Source organism: Gallus gallus, chromosome 5 (genome assembly GCF_016699485.2).
Source record: "Gallus gallus isolate bGalGal1 chromosome 5, bGalGal1.mat.broiler.GRCg7b, whole genome shotgun sequence".
Classification (NCBI taxonomy): Eukaryota; Metazoa; Chordata; class Aves; order Galliformes; family Phasianidae; genus Gallus; species Gallus gallus.
In genome coordinates, this window is record NC_052536.1 from 25,024,162 (window position 1) to 25,041,024 (window position 16,863).

General features: G+C 38.8%; 1 protein-coding gene across 2 annotated transcripts in view; it reads right to left on the reverse strand.

The window, feature by feature from the left end:
- PLA2G4EL2 (phospholipase A2 group IVE-like 2) overlaps positions 1-16,863 on the reverse strand; it is a 32,184-nt gene that overhangs the window by 13,365 nt on the left and 1,956 nt on the right. For both annotated transcript variants that reach the window (XM_004941646.5, XM_001234837.6), the window contains 6 exons: positions 12,642-12,714; positions 8,700-8,836; positions 7,863-7,994; positions 7,347-7,387; positions 958-1,000; positions 412-475 (listed from right to left, as the gene is read on the reverse strand). In XM_004941646.5, the coding sequence (XP_004941703.2) occupies positions 412-475; positions 958-1,000; positions 7,347-7,387; positions 7,863-7,994; positions 8,700-8,836; positions 12,642-12,714 (490 nt within the window). The remainder of the gene's footprint in view (positions 1-411; positions 476-957; positions 1,001-7,346; positions 7,388-7,862; positions 7,995-8,699; positions 8,837-12,641; positions 12,715-16,863) is intronic.

Here is a 16,863-nt window from a genome sequence, read left to right on the forward strand (position 1 = left end):
ACAGAAACAGCTCGAACATACTCAGCCTCAAATCAAACATACAAAATAAGCTTTTTCCACATTAAGACTTTTTAAAAGAAAAAAAAGCTTAAGAACTTTCTTAACAATGTTCATTATTGGACAAGTAACAGCTAAAAAGAACACAATTATTTTTTTCCACATTTTTTTTTTTTTAATTCTGGTATAGATGGCACTATTGTTGCATCAATTTAAAATTTGCCATGGAACCAAATACTTGATTAAGTTCAATTTTGTCACATAAGTTTTTTCCGCAATGCAGAGCATGGCAGAACTAAGTATTATGTGACACAGCTAGAGTAACATGCACAACAAATCATTAATTTTTCAACATCTGTTATAATGACTGAATCACAGCACAAAAACAATAGGTTGATGAAGCAATAACCTCACTTGTGGATTGCTGCTTCAGCTTCCCTGTATCCACTCTGACCTCCAAACAGGAAACCTCACGAGCCTGTAACAAGAGAGGACAAATGATGATTAAGAGAAACGTAAATGTCATTGCAAGTGATTCATACTGTTCTTAACCAACCACTCTAGCTGATCAATGGCAACACAGCCATTATCTATTATTACTGTTATTTAAGAGATAATACTGACATGGTATTTTTGCTGGGTTGGAAAGTAAAGAGGAACAACTCATGAGTTGCTTTGAACTCGGAGAGCCAAGGAAGTGATGAAGATGAAACCTATTTAAAATAATAGGAGTCTTGAAATACGGGACTCTATTTAGAGTGTTTTATCACTTTCTTCATTAACTCCTGCTAGTATGGGGCAAAATGTAGAAAAATTTGTAGGAAACTACTCATCAGTGCCTTTCTTCTCAGTAGGACAACGTTGCTGACAATACAGTTTTGGGGACGTAACCCAGTTCTTCAAGTTAGAAGTATGTACACTTGTTATACAGGCATAGGAAAGATCATAAGAAATAATTACCACTAGTACTCCATTAGTAATGATGCCATCAGGATAGTCCAGACTGAAAAATAATATGGAAAGAACATTTCAGATAAATATTTTCCCCCATCAGTTTGACACTTCCAACCTTAATATTCATTCTCAATTCAGAAACGTTTTAAAACTGTTAGCAAGCAAAATTCTAGCAGACTGACTGGTAATTCCATTTCTGTCCCATGATATAATGTGAAGCGCAGCTTTTACTTACGACATTATTCACACTTCCTTTAATGAAGTGTTTAACACAGAATATAGTGAGTTTGGGTAGAGCTGTAGCCATTACAGCCATTCTGATCATTTTGAGCATTACACAGTTTGGCCCAAGTTATTATACCCAAAAAAACACTTGCCCAGGTTACCACAGAAGTATAAAGACGAAGACATTTTACTCACATCTATTAAGACATTTGCAAATTGGATGTGAAATTTTAACATATGCACCATATGTGTGTTTCCTCTTAACCATCTAAGAGCAGAAATTGGTTCATATACTGCAGAAACTAATTTTTACGTTCTTAAATACTTAAATACTTAAAACAAAAAAATCGCACCACTAAAAAAATAACCAGGCAGCTCCTCATTAAAACATATGTCTAAAATCATAAGGCCTTTGCACCAACTCCTCAATCCATGCAGAAAGTAATAGTAATCTATTCAGATTTTACAAGCTATTGATTATACACACTGTAGTCTCACACAGTTATACAGTTGAGATATGCACTGCATCTCAGCAGAAATCACATATCAAGCTTCCTTTAAAATCAGACCAATTAACATTACCACCAAATTAATGAGAATACTTATCGTAGACTATTAGAATTTAGTACAAACACATGAAAAATAGCTTCACAGAAATTTCTTGTGACAAAGAACTCTCCCAAAATTTCAAATCTGATAAACAACTTTAAGTTTCATTTCCAAACCGATGTTTTCCTTCAAGAGAAAAACAAAAAAAAACACCACCACCACTACAATTTGGCTAAATGCAGCAAACTTGGGAAAACAGTTATGCAAGTTACTTCAGAATTTTGTAGGATCACTTCATATTGAAAGTTTGTTAAATGAGTTCAAAGAATATCAGGCACGGAACATACGTATGTGTTTCTATCTGTAAGGAAAATGGGATTAATTACCATTCAAGATTTATTTCAGACTTGTCCACTTATTTGTAGTCAAACCTTACATGTCTTATAGCATCGCTATACTCATATTTCATGAAGTAGCACAAGGAAAGCAGAGAAACAGCTGGACAGATACTAAAAGATTTCAGCCTGCATATCCTGTTAAGATAAACACGGAAAGAGAAGGAAAAAATGCTTCCTGATGGAGGGAAGCATCCAGTAGAGCGTAGCATTATTTGAGTTCTTGGTATCAACAAAGAATAAAGTTAAGCTGAGGTCCAAAGCATGACTTTCAAACTAGGTGGAAGAATCTGAATTGTTGCACCTAATGACTTAGAAGACTCTTTGGAAGAACTAGGACAGCACAGGCTTTGAGCACTGCCAGAAGAGACATCCCTTTAGAGGGAGAAGCTGCGTGGTCATTACTGTAAGGAAGCCCAGCTGCTGCCATTTACTGCTAATCTTTCCACACTGTGCTTCCAACTTTTAGATACTGAGTTTCAAGGCTTCTGCTATTCACTGCATAGGGCAGACATTATTATTTTAACCTGATGACCTATACACTTGTTTTTAAGAGAGAAATGGCATTCACCTTTCTTTGAAACTTCGGAGATCAGCTACGGCTACAGAGTAGATGAGTGTGGAAGAGTTCTTAGTATTTATTCTGACAGGGACCTTTGAATATTTTACCTATCATTCTGGCACTGATTAACATCAATTTCTTGACTACTTCGTCAGTTAACACACACTTACTTAGCCGTTAAGGTCCCTAACAAACAGCTTGCTATCACACAACTTGTTACACATAGTAACACTTCGTGACCTGTGGCCTTTATAATGCAGATCATGGCTTTACTAAGACAGCTGGGAGCAAAGCATGACCTGCAGCAGGGAAAGCCAGGAACAGAAAGCCTGGACATCTTTCCCCACTAAATATCTATCAAATGGGGTACCCAGGACTGTGGTGCTCACTGTGACCCAGCGGATCACTTCCCGTCCTATGCCTCTGCAACACAACACCTGCTCCAGATCAAACTCTCTTTTCCTCCTTCCATCATACCTGGCGTATAATGAAACAGTCAATATCATTGGGAAGTTAATGCCAGTTGGATTCTTACATTACAACTCCAATTAAAGTAGACAACCATGTTCTGTTTCACCTGAGAGTCGACTTTTAGCTACCTATGTACAAAATCATAATTCTTTTATGTCAGATCCAGCTTCCCCCTTTCTTTTTTAATGACATCTGCGTAGGGTAAGCTACTTTTCTGATGACCAGAGAGAAGGATAGAGGATGGAGCTATTTCAATTTAAAAAAAATGTATTAGCCTCAAAGATTGCCGGGCAATTATCTTCCTTGACTTAAAATTTTTGTCTTACGTACTCCTTGAGGACTTGAAACTTCCTGCCACAAATACATGTAAGAACAGTACACTACTCAGCCCTCAGCAAACTGAGAGTCAGCCCACTCAATTTCCTCAGCAGCGCCCAAACCAAACTGAAGACATGATCTGCTGCTCCCCAGACACACAGGGAAACTTTCTGAAAGCAACACAGCAGAACTACAGAAAGAAATAAAGGCTTTTATTTTCTAAAAATCATCTGTTTGCCATAATTTAATAATTAACATTCAAGTTTTATACAACTTTTTGTACATCTATTTACATTCATTTGCATTAAGTGGGCTTAGTTTTAAGCACTTTCACATTTAGGAAAAAAAAATAAAAGGAAAGGGCTGAAGTGAAAGGCTGTGTAATAGTAGTCCTTCATTCTTCTAAGAATTGTTAGAGATGCACCTCCTCAACTCAGGATATCTGAAAGATAGAAAGAGACCAAAAAGATCATCAGACCCAGAAATACCCTGGGCCCCTCAGACCTCTCCTTTGAAACTCGAAGTACCTTTTAGTTCACCAGAAGTCTATTTGTGGCCACTTAATAACAGGCCCAATCTTCAGTAAAAGTCAGAAGGGAGAGGGATGTTGAGGGAGCGAAGCCACCGAGTCCAGCGAGACCCAGTCTCCCCAGCAATCCGTAAAGGCTCATGTTGTTGCTGGACCCTACCAGTGGAAACATGAGGGAGAAAGCCTGTGTTACTATTGGCAATCACCACAAAGTAACACAAAAAGCACTAAGATGTGCAATTCCACGATCTGCGTACAATGACCTTACCTTTTCTGTCACTGCTGCTCAAGGGCAGCAGCTGTCATGCCAGCTGGGCTCGTGCTATGGGCCCATAAAACACTGGATGGGTGTTTGCAATCCCTTTTCTTGGTTGCTGGTGAAAAGGCACTTGGAGGAAGGAGCATGCCTTCCTCTCTGTGTCATTAGGATCAAACGTCCGGCTCTCAGTGCCTGCCATGGGTAGTGGCAGCACAGAGAGGTATGTTTGAAAGTATTGCAGGCAATGAAACAGGAGTGAGGCAAAACTAGAGAGGGCATTCATCATGCAGTTGTAGAAACCAAGCTATCAAAGCAAAAAGTTTTAAATAAAACAGGAATGAATACCAAAACCAATTTCACACAGTCCACTTGTGTATCATGAGGAAACTTTTGCAATAGTCTTCTGTAAAAGTAACCAAAAACAACTTTTGCAGTAAGGCAAACAAAAATAGGAGTGACAAAGCCACTATCATAGGTACAACCCAGGAGACTTACTTGGCCTGGGATTACATTTCATTCATTGTATTATGCATGTGAAGTGTTGAAAATGAAGAACACACTAATATAGCAAGTTTTGGAATTGGTGATCTGTAAAGACTACAGTAAAGACAGGGAAGGAATGACAAACTACTTCAGATAAAGTCAGACAGTGTAATAATCATTTCCAAAATAAACTACCAAATTTAAAAGAAAAAAGAAGCAAAGATTCATTTCAAAGCATGTTCTTGTCATAATACAATATTTTTAGAAACTATCACACCTGGTAAGCTGTAATTCTGAAAATTATCTCTAATTCTCTCAACAGTTCTCTAGTCCAGTAATGCTTTCGGGGTAGGTTAACTGTTTAAGATGACTGTTAACATCACATGAAGAGGAGTTTACACAGTCTTCTAGTTGGTTCTCTGGCCACTAAATATCTGCTTATCTCATTTTGAAGAAATCAATTCCTCAGTAATTTCCTGCAGAGCTTCACTGTGCCCACTCCACGAGCTTGGCTCAGCAGCCACCAGTTTCCCTCAAGTTTCAACAGTCAAAACTTGATTCAGGGAGCCTGGTTTCAGTAAGGAAGTCTCATTCGTTATCTCTGACAGCACTACACCTTTTCTGCATCTAAGCAGGGAGCCAGCATCACTAACATCCTTCTGTTTCTTCACATGGTAATGTCCCCATTTTTTCCTGGATGCTGTTCCTTTTCCTGTTTGAAATTCTCCACGTGGGTGTCTCTCTCAATAAGAAGTTTCAAAGTGCATATTACGTTTCCCAGGGCTCATTTTACCCCTTGCTGAACAACCAAGGATTCTTGTTTGGCTGCCTTGCCAAAACCTGCTGAGCTTGTTCACCACAGGAGAGGCCACTTTGGTCCATAGTTCAGTGGTGACCCATCCCAGCTACTTTAGTGTTTCAGATCTCTCTAGCTTATCACAGGTAATGTAATCCGTAGTCTCTAATTTTAGTCCACCAACCCTTTCATTCATTATTCCTGATAGAACACTTTTCTATGTTGTCAGAAAAACAACAACAACCAAACAAAAAGCACTTCAGTGTGCTCACACATTTATTCCAGACTTGACTGACAGGCAGAACACCACCAACTTCCATGCACATGCAAGAAACATAAATGAGGGACACCAGGGGAAACATTTATCCACCTTAAGACAAGAAGCATATTTCCCCAAGTGTGTTTCATCTTTCCAGGCCTGTTGGATCCACTCAATTACATTCCCTATCCCAAGTGCAGCAATTTCTCTCCTTTTCTCTGGAGTTCTTTAGGTCACAATTATTGCATTAGTCACTGCGTTACCACACTATGAATAAAAAAAGTGGATCAGAAGTGTTCTTGTAGCAACTGACCCACAATTGTGAGTCTTCTAGAAGCCTCCTCCTTGGGAGTACCAAGGGTCCTTTTTACTTGTACAGTCCCAACCATTTTCCTCCAGTCAGTAGAATTCTCAGAATCTGTAGAAGATGGTTTCTCCCTGTCTTAGTCTACCAAACATGTCTCTAGGAAAATGCAACTAGCTGCAAGGTTCAAATAATGGTTTCCACACATATCCAGCTCTCACACGTTCCATCCTCTGCACCCATACATGAACCCGCCTGTGCACAACACCCAGGCCAGACAACCTGCCCAGACCTCCCTCATCAAAACACAGAATTATCAAGAGTATAATTCTACACACCAACTCCATAAACCAACCTGTAACTGGGAAGACCCTAGTCAGATCATTTGGAGTATCTAGTGGAGCTCCTTCCCCATTGCTGTTACTGATTTCATGACACCCTGAGCTATGATAAGCACTATTTGTCTTGTGGGTGCAGGGCCTTCTGCCAGTTTTGGTACACAGTAAACAACAAACAATCCAGACTGGTAAGTTTACATGACTTGTAATAAAGAGATTCTGGGACTGTTTTTTATCTCTGAAGGTTCTTTTGCTTGTGCACATAACGCTGAGCTATTGCCCTTTCTCCACGAGTTCCTAATTTCCCCTTCTGGCACGAATATCGCACTATTCAAATTGCTCACCAACATATTAGCACAATATCCTTCAAAATCACCCTGAATGCCTCATGAAGGTCCCAGCAATATCAGCTCACCTCTAAGGTTGTTTTAACAATGCTTTCAGTCCAACAACACATATCACATATAACTGATAACAGCAACCTTTTCAAATAACTTCCCCAGAGTGATAAAGCATACTACAGAGATGGATATTGTCTTGCATCAGAGTGCCGGAAAAGGGTCACTATGAGATAACAAGGCTTAGCATTCCTTTTCTAATAGTCCAAGTTTCTTTAATATTTTAACTTGTACTTCCTTATATACTAATCCAATGAAGAAAAGAGAACTGGAGGACATAGGTGCCCAGGAGGCATTAGTTATCCTGAACAAAAATGAGTTTAAGATATTTAAATTATAAATTCTGAAATTTAAATTCTGAAATTCCAGTTTACTAGACTTGAATGAACATATCTAGACACTGCTTTGGAGACTGAGGGTTTGAGAAATGCTGTCACAGATGAATAAGCTTTCCACACTACTTTTATACTCAATATGAAAGTTTGTATGGAATGCAAGAGTCTACTCACGTGTTCTGCAATGTGAACTCCACCTCCAGCTCCTCACGTGCCTGAAAAGAGGAAAAAGCAGAAAAGAAGAGTATATTAGTTAATTTTCTTCACGTACACAAGTTGCATATCATTTGTAAAATAAACATATTTATACTCGCACTTGGAACTCCCTGAACATAAGAGTAATTTGCAAAAGAAACTGTGGTGTCAAATGAAGGTATTCAGTTCTGAAATACTGAAAAAGCATTTGCTAAGACTAATATTTTGACATCTAGATCTCATAGAAGCATGCAGATGTAGGATCTGACCATTCTCATAAAACAGCCATTTTTCACATTTCGATTCCAAATGCAAGGAATTAGCTGTGTTATTATTACAAAAGTTCAAACTGGCATGGAGCACTGCTATAGGGATTTAATTATTTCTGATAACAGCAAAGAAAGTCAGTTCAGTGAAACTATAGGGAAATGCTGTATAAAGATATATTTTTGTGGAAGAAAATTAGCTTTCATGCTCACAGATTCCATTGCTCACCTGCGGATTCAGTTGAAATTTCACTCGAATGGTACGTCCTACACTGAGTTTATCTATGTCAAAGAGAACTGTGCAGAGTTCATCATCCCTGGTGATCGTGTCTTCATCGCAAACCTTCAGCTCCAGCACATTCTGCAAAGAGAGGTTAAGAATATTGTGGTTTTCTTTCAATATTGTCTTTCAAAGAACTCCATAAGGCAGGAAAACCTCAAGACAAGGTTTTCTTTTTCCCTCCAATTTTTAAAGAAAAGAAGGAAAAAGGGCTACAAGAGACATAAAAGGGGATTTGGGAGCATGGGTCTTCAATGATAAATACATACACAGAGAAGCAGATTCATCTGTCACAGAGCCTAGGTGATATAATTTGCCTTACATTTGCCCTGGGGCTTGATCTGATAGAATGTAAGCTTGGGGAAAGGAAACAAGGAAGGCAGGTCATGCAGAACACTCATGAATTTGTTTTAAATAACTGTATTAAATGCTATTGCATTTGTTGTGTGACCTTAGGCTCTAAGCGTATAGAACAGGCACAGCTATAGGCTATTAAAGGATTTTCTTTCCACCATACCTAGAACTAACTTTATGTTTATCTTCATGCGATCTTTATCTTGGGTTTCACTTGTATATGTTAGGACAAGGAATAGGATACTATGGACATTTTCTGCAGGGAAATTAATTGCTTCTTATTGTTTCAGAATAGTAGACATTTAAGTACCAAACAGATGGAACAGATTAGTATCAAGGAGGATGCAAGCAACAGCTGTAGTTTCTGTAGCATTGCAAGATCTATTGACTACGTGCAGGTAGTGAATGATGAAAAGCATTTATTTTCATTACCTTCACTCGTCGGTCAATCTTGTAACAGAAAGCTTCATTCCAGACTGGATTTTTGCTGTTCCTGATGGTTCTGGTCCGAACCTTCTCAGACGATGCAGTAGGCAACCACAACGTCACATAGCAATCTGAAAGGGTGACTGTATAACAAAAAGATGAGCAGAGTGATGATGTGTCTAGAGAAAGAAATATTGTAATATATGCTTATCACCAATAAGACTGAGATAACACCATAGGGGATTTTTCCTGAAGCATGTAGATTAAGGAATAAATAATAAAGTGAAGTATTGACTGGAAAACAGAAACATACTTGCATGTTTGTCATGCTGATTCCCAATTTTCAATCTTAGTCAAATAATTTTTCTTTTAAAACATTACTCTTTATTTGCAGTAACACTGGACCGCACTTGCTGTAGATGCACACCTATCCATGCTGCAGGAAACTCTATACTCATGACTGCTCAGTGACTGGGGCAGAAAGTAGTAGTTTAACACTACCAAAGCACAAGAACAGCTATCAGTATATGCCCTGTCCAGGGGGCACTCACATCAAAGCAGAGTCTTGTCGTCTAGTATGCTCTCCTCATTGTTGGGGGACTTAAACGTGTCTGAAAGCCTTTAGCTAACTGCTTGTTTAAATGAGTACAGTTTTGGTTTGGTTTGTTGGTTTTTGTTGGGTTTTTTGTTTGTTTTTGGTTTGTTTTTTTGCCAAAAGGTATCATTCCTCTGTTAATCCTTATCACAAATCACAATGCAGCAATTTCATTTTGATTAACATATTTGACAACTTTTAGAAGTGGAATCTTCCTTATAAAGTTTTCATCTTTCAGTACCAACATTATGTTATAGTTTATCCTACTCCCTTCTACCACCCTATCAGCAGACTGACAAATCCTGCCATCACTCCTACCTGGGAAAGAAAGCGCCACTACAGACGTCAGTTCCTTCCATATCTTAACCCCTCACACTCAGATGGAAAATTGCCAGGGAGCAACTTACACAAAGTTGGTAAAGGATGTAACGACCCTGGTCTCATACTTAGACTGCAATACGTATTCTTCCAGTTTCATGTTAGCAATGCTTAACAAGTCATCTGGTTCTCAAAAGAACCTTATGAGTCAAGAGGCCAAATAATTCAACCCATAGTCAGTCCCTGCATCACACCCAAAACATGTAGCAGTGTTACAGTGTCACATTAAATACAATTTTCTTCATGTCATCTCCTCTTTATCTTTCAGTAACAGTTAAAGAATTGGGTTTTTCTACCATAAAGCTTTGCCAAAGCTGTGCCCTCATCACACAGTTAACAACACTACTGCAATCTGAGGGAGGTTGTTAACAGCCGTGGGAAGTACAGTGTATCCAGGTAGTGCCTAAGGCCAGCCCAGATCAGAAGGACATGACCAATCAGATCTTCAGCAAAGGCACAAGTGTAGGCAGATGGAAATTCAAATGGTTAATGGTGATTAATAATGGAGTTTCCATTTTCAAAGAGATTGACACACCAATGAATTACTTCACTGTGGCAATGTAAGGATTAAGCAATTAAGTACATTGAGAAAACTTGAATAACTTGCCCAGGATTCAATAACACAGCCAAATCTATTAAAATTATCTTACTCTGGAACAATAGTAGGGAGAAATTTTTATAGCATGTTTCTTTTTTCCCTAGTGAAGTAAATAGCAATGGGAGATTCAAAGACCAAGGAGAAAGATTAACTTCAGTAAATTAAGCACAAACACTTCAAGAATGAGAAAATATGAAAAACAAAAACAAAAATACTGGAATGGGGAACGTGAAGGTTTAATCAGAGCAAAAACAAAAGCCAAAGCAGAGCAAAAAAAAAAAAAAACACCACCATTAACTTGGGATTGTAACAAGAAGCACATCATTTGCATTATAAAATTGGATAGAAAATAGATTTCTCCCTGCAGCTGAAAATACTGAGGTTTTGAGGAAAACTGAGATGTTTGGATTCTCAAATGCCTTTTCAGTGTCACAAAACATGTCCTTCAGGCTACATACAAAAGTACCCCAAATTATTTTTTTCCCCCAATGTTATTAGTGTTCCCTCAGGAAACAAGTTTTCTGCAAGAGAAGACACACTTGCTTGAGAATTCTCTGCCAAATATGCTTTAAACAAACCTGTGGGAAGCCAGACCCAAGTTCTGAATTCGGGGCATTTTAAGGGAAGAAATATACAATATGCATTCAGTTCTTGGGACTAGAACACAAGGAAATAAGTCAATATGTTGTGACAAACAAACCAGTTGGCTTCATGAAGAAAGACCATGCTATTCACTGTGACAAACAGTGATTGTGAGTAATTTTTTTCCCGTGAACAACCACAATGAATTGAAGCATAAGCAGGCAACCTGCTGGAGTACACAAATGCACACAACTGAGCATGCAGGATTGCAGGTGCAATTGCAGTGACTACCCACTCAAATCACATGTTTAGTTGATGCAAATCACCACATAAGCATTTGAATAGCTCTTTTTCGTTAAGTAAAAAGGCAGTGCATAAAAAGCCTACAACTATCAAGTGCATGTCTATGAAAATCAAAATACATCTTTAACCTCTAAGAAACCCAGAACTTCACAACCTATAAGGCTCTATAACTTTGCACACAGTATTTGTGACAAGGCAGATATTATGGAAATAAAATTTTGACGATCTGTAATTTCTAGAGTAAAAAGCATCAAGACATAAGCAGTAAATTAGAATATTCTCTTGGAGATTTTTTAAGCTGGAGAACAGAAGACACCCAATAAATAAGTACACTAGTATTGCACTGCAGAAAAAGTAGGATTAAGTAATACAGAATACCACGAGTGAGTGAAACAAAGATTTGTTCCCTGATAGTAAGTGTTCATTCAAAAATAATCTTGTTGCACAATTTCCACATGTTCCAACAACATTCTTTCTACAAGCAACCAGTTCCAACTTCTGACAAGCTTTCTCTACTCTCTACCGATCACACTAGATAAAATCCCAAAATCTATAGTACATGAACGAAAATGCATTGCTGGTTTCCTTAGAAACTGCTAAACTGCATGAAATCCTGAGTAGACAATTAACTTTGAGACACATTCAGCATGATTCCAGTGAACATCATGTTCGCTTTTCCACTTTAACTTATATCTTTCCTCTTTGGTCTATGCTCTGGTCCAACAGGCTAATGCCTTCCAGAGTCCACATAGGCAGAGAAGATGAATAGGACTAACAGTGGAATATTATCAGTCTCCAGAGACTTCTCTACTGCAGAGATTTTTTCTGACTTGGAGTATTTTTACCATTACAATTCACAATTTTCACTATTTCACTATCATTTTACTCTTGTTCTCTGATCTTGCTACAATACTTTTCTCTAGAAGTCTCTACTCTAGATATCTTTTCCTATCTTCCCTTCATAAACCCTCACTTTAACTCCTTATACCTCTTATTTTCATAGAATCATAGAATCACCAAGGTTGGAAGAGACCTCCAAGATCCTCCAGTCCAATTGTTCACCTATCACCAGTATTTCCCACTAAATCACATCTCTTAGTACAACATCTAAACGTTTCTTGAACACATAGGCTTTCCTGCTACTGCTGATTTTACACTTGTGTCATCGATTCTATCCGTTCTTCTGATCAGGAATTCTGTTGAGAGTCCTCAGGTTTCTCCTTCAGAAGTACAAGCGTTGCCGTCATTTAAAGAGTAGCCCTCTAAAATAAGTCTCATACAACGAGACATGATGCCTGAAATCAAATGCATCACCTTGCCTAAGTTGGCCTCTTTACACTAAGGTGCAGAAAGCAGTACCTTAGGATCACAGTAAAAATAGTACTTACAGACTTATAGCAATACATTTCAGTATTCCCATGCAACTTGAGGATAATAACATTCACCAAATAAGAAACTATATGAAATATTTGACAACTGCAGAAGTACTTACGCAAGTCTGCCTTCCGGACGTTCCTCAGTCTTAGTATTTTTACAGTAAGTAAGTTGAAAGGAGATACTGGCCTCTGCAGAACAATTAAAAAAAGAAAAAAAACAACAGCAGGATGAATATCAGTCTCTAGTCAGACCTCTGCATGCTCTAACCTTGAAGTATTAAGCACGTGGATAAAACAGATTTTAAGGCTGAGCTATTATCAAACCAATTGAACTATTTGGAAAAAAATAGATGCATTTTTGGCACATAACCCTTTCCAGATCTGATAAAGATGATGCAGATTTCAAAACTACATGAGTTGAGAACAGCTGCTGAGTTTAATTTGATAAGGAACAGTTCCTTCTAACAGTGCTTCTCTAATATCAAAATGAACCTCCTTACATCATGCACATTGGTGTCCTCAAATCTGCAATGTAATAGACTGCCTACGGGACTCCAATAGCTGCCACATTAGCTGTGCAAATACACCAGAAATGCTGCTGACAGCCAGGAGATACTTCTCATGAAGACACTGATCTACAGAAAGCTAAACTGTTCTTTCCGGTGATGATCCTGAGAATCAACTCATAACTCTACTGGATATCAGATACCTTGGGCTCAGAAATATTAATTTTATAAAACCTCGTAACTTCTATATGCTAAACTAACATGTCATCGTATTCCTTTGGCTATAATTTAACTTCCTCCACACTTCACCTTGGAGAAAACTCCTTAACATGTTTCTATACTTCTCCACTCCCAAATTAACATCTCTTCCATTTCATAGGCACCATTGTCCTTTTTAAAACTGGTGTATGAATATATAATTTCTCTTAACATTTCCTTAGAAGTGATATTGAGCTTTGAGTCTACTGGTTCTATGAAAGCTCAAAAACAGGCTTTTTGTGCTACAAAATGTCTAATCTTTCCATCTATGCCAGTTGGTAAGAAAATACGTTAATTCTACCCATAAACCCTCTCATGCCTGCATTCATAGACATAATACACACTAAGAAAGTGAACACACCATATTCTAACATAAGCACAAGGGTTTTATCACTTTGCATCTGAAGTGCTTATATTAATACAAGAGGCAAAAGTAAAAATGATTTGCTGACATTAGATAATCAAATATATCTTATTAGTATCTCCTTCACATGTTACATGCTTTGTTGGACCATGTGTTTCCAGTTGCAGCTGAAATCTTATCCTGAAGTTTCACAACACACGGACAAAATTAAGCAAACAGGACAGTAACTTGGCATTGGATGCTATTACAACGTAATGAAGCAGATCTACATCCCCACCAACAAAGTCCTCAGCCTCACCAGGATGGAGAAAAGCCTCTGAGTAACAACCTGTCTAACCCCTTCCCTCTTCCTCCTGGGTCAGCAAGAGGCCCATGAGGCAATCAAAACCAACAAAAATACATCATGCCCAGACTTTAGAGCTGAACTGCCAGAATTGCTTTCCTACATGCATTAAACAAGAGGGAGACTGACCTTTTTCTTCCAGTACCTGCAGAGGGCCTACAGGAAAGCTGGGGAGGGACTTTTTATAAGGGTATGTACTTACTGGATGAGGGGAAATTGCTTTAAACTGGAAGACGGTAGATTTAGACTAGGTATTATGAAGAAATTCTTTACTGTGAGGGTGGTGAGACACTAGAAAAAGTTGCCCATTGAGATTGTAGCATTCAAGACCAGGCTGGATGGGGCTTTGAGCAACCGGGTCTAGTGAGAAGTGTCCCTGCCTATAGCCGGGGGGCTGGAACTAGATAATCTTAAAGGTCCCTCCCAACCCAAATCATTCTACGATTCTATGATTTTTACATTGGCAGATAGTGATAAGACAATGAGAAATTACTAGAACTGAAAGGTGAGAGATTTAGATTAGGAGGACATTTTTTACTCAGAGGATGATGAGGCACTGGCACTGGCTGCCCAGAGACCTGGTGATGCTCCATCTCTGGAGGTATTCAAGGCCAGATTCAATAGGGCCCTGGCCAGCCTGATCTGGTGTGGTGGTGGCAGCCCTGCCCACAGCAGGGGGTTGGAACTGGATGGGCTTTAAGGTCCTTCCCAGCCCAAGTCCTTCTGCAATTCTATGCATTAAATATAATTGGACATGATAAAGATTCAGCCCTAGACCCAAGGATCAACAGCTAAATCTTACCTGTCCCTGCCACATACACTGACGTATTTGTTACGTGTACACCTGGTCCCTACTCTCTCACCCAAAAAATCCTGAGTGTCTTCATCCTCAGCAGTACTATTTCAGCAGATGTAGAGCATACATTTCCCCAGGAAAGCTGAATCTTGCATCTCTTGAATACCGAGGAATGGGCATGAGTAGAAGAATCCCCCATTGCAGGGAACTGCTAAAATCACCATGCCATTTTTAGGGAATAAACTTTGCCTTGTTCTTTAAATACCAGGGTCTAGACCTCTGCTTTGCTTATGAAGTGGGTAGTGGTTTCTTCCTTCAGCCCTAAGTAGCATAAAGAGGTAGTATATAAGACCGTGTCCCTGAGCTCAGCTTTCCCCATTAGCTGGGTGTGCCTACTTACATGGTTCCCTTTCCTGCTGTTACAATTCCCATACCAGTTTAACTCACCAAATATATGGAATCTAACTCTTCAAATATACTGAATAAATCCCCAGTGCTTAACACAGGGTTGTCAAGACTTAGAAGTCTGACTTTATGTCTCCTAAATGTAGGTGTCAGAATGCTTTGTCAGATCCAGATTACAGCAACTTACAGTCACTTGGAAAAGAACTCCTGAGAGGCATATCTTAAACTCGATCCTCTGCTGTTAATGACTTAATGTTGTTAATGCTGGCAGTGACTTCCACATGTTTCCCTTTAATCTGATGATGACCGTATCACAGGCTGGGTGAATTCCAAGGCCAGAAGCCTCCCAGGTCAGCTATTACACACACTACAACTTTCGGCTTCTGTGTTTATTTGGTCTGAGACCTGATTGTTACCTCATAAACCGGAAACACAAGCCAGGCATTTTAATAATCACTGTTGAAACTACTTAAATATATGAGATTACAAACACAGGAATTGGTCACCCTGTCCTACGTCAGATAAAAGTCCTGTGGCACGTTTGTGCAATCCTGACATTTCTATTCCCAGGGAAGCCAGTGGTACTGTTCACATATGCATGCTCATTCATATGATTAAGAGTTGCCTAACTGGACCCTAAAACTTCTATTTCAGTAAAATTCCTTCTGCACTTCTAAAGAAATTGTTCTTCAGGAGACTAGAGTGAAACACACGTGACATTCTTGAGTTAAATCAAGTGAAAAGGCAATTATTAAAGCAAAACAGTGCAACAGATGTATTTGGAGCAGAGCCTTCTTTCCTTAGCTTTCTCTTCAAAACAAAATAGAAGACTCATGCTACTTTAAAACTTGTGAAGACCAACAAAGAAAATGCTCAGCCCTGTCAGAAAGCTCAGCAGGATACCAAACACCATATCATTGCCATGGCTCTGGCCTCTGTCAGGTATGTGGCACCTGCTAACTTCAAAGAGCTCTGGAGCCCAAGGGGTGGGCAGGATTTCATTACGTTACCATGTCGGCTACCTCAGGCAAGGTCAGATGCATAATAAACACTTTCCTTGTACTGTGCATTTTATATTTATTTCACCCATTTAAAAATATCCCATAGCTAGGTCCTGTTAAAAATTGACAGAGCTCACTAGGGTTGACACAGAATAAAAACAAATGGAGCAGCAGTGGACCAAGGCTTCATTCCTTCGAAGAGCTATATAAAACATGCGTGGCTCAGACTGCCATTTTCATGTGTTTTTCATTTTTTCCCTACTTGCAATTCCATGGCTGGAATCTCTCATTAGAATAAATCCAAAACTTGGAAGGGAAACTGAGTCTAAAACGTGCACAGTTCAGCATGGCTTTCTGTAAAGACCATGTTAATCTATGTTATTTTGATACGATACAGTAATTCAAGTAATCAGAAGAGCTGGGGTTTTTTTTTTGCCTCACAGCTTAAGTGCACTACCTACATTTTCTCACCAAGTACCTTACATTATCCTTTTAATTTAAGTGGCCATTTAAGTTTTGGTCACAGACACTCAAACATTCCATGAATTGACCTGATGTTGACTGGTAATGAAAGCTAGTTTCCTTTTTGAGCTATAGAGTGGCATAAAACAACTCAGATGTTTGACATCCACATATTTATCATCGCAACTATTAATTGTCATGGT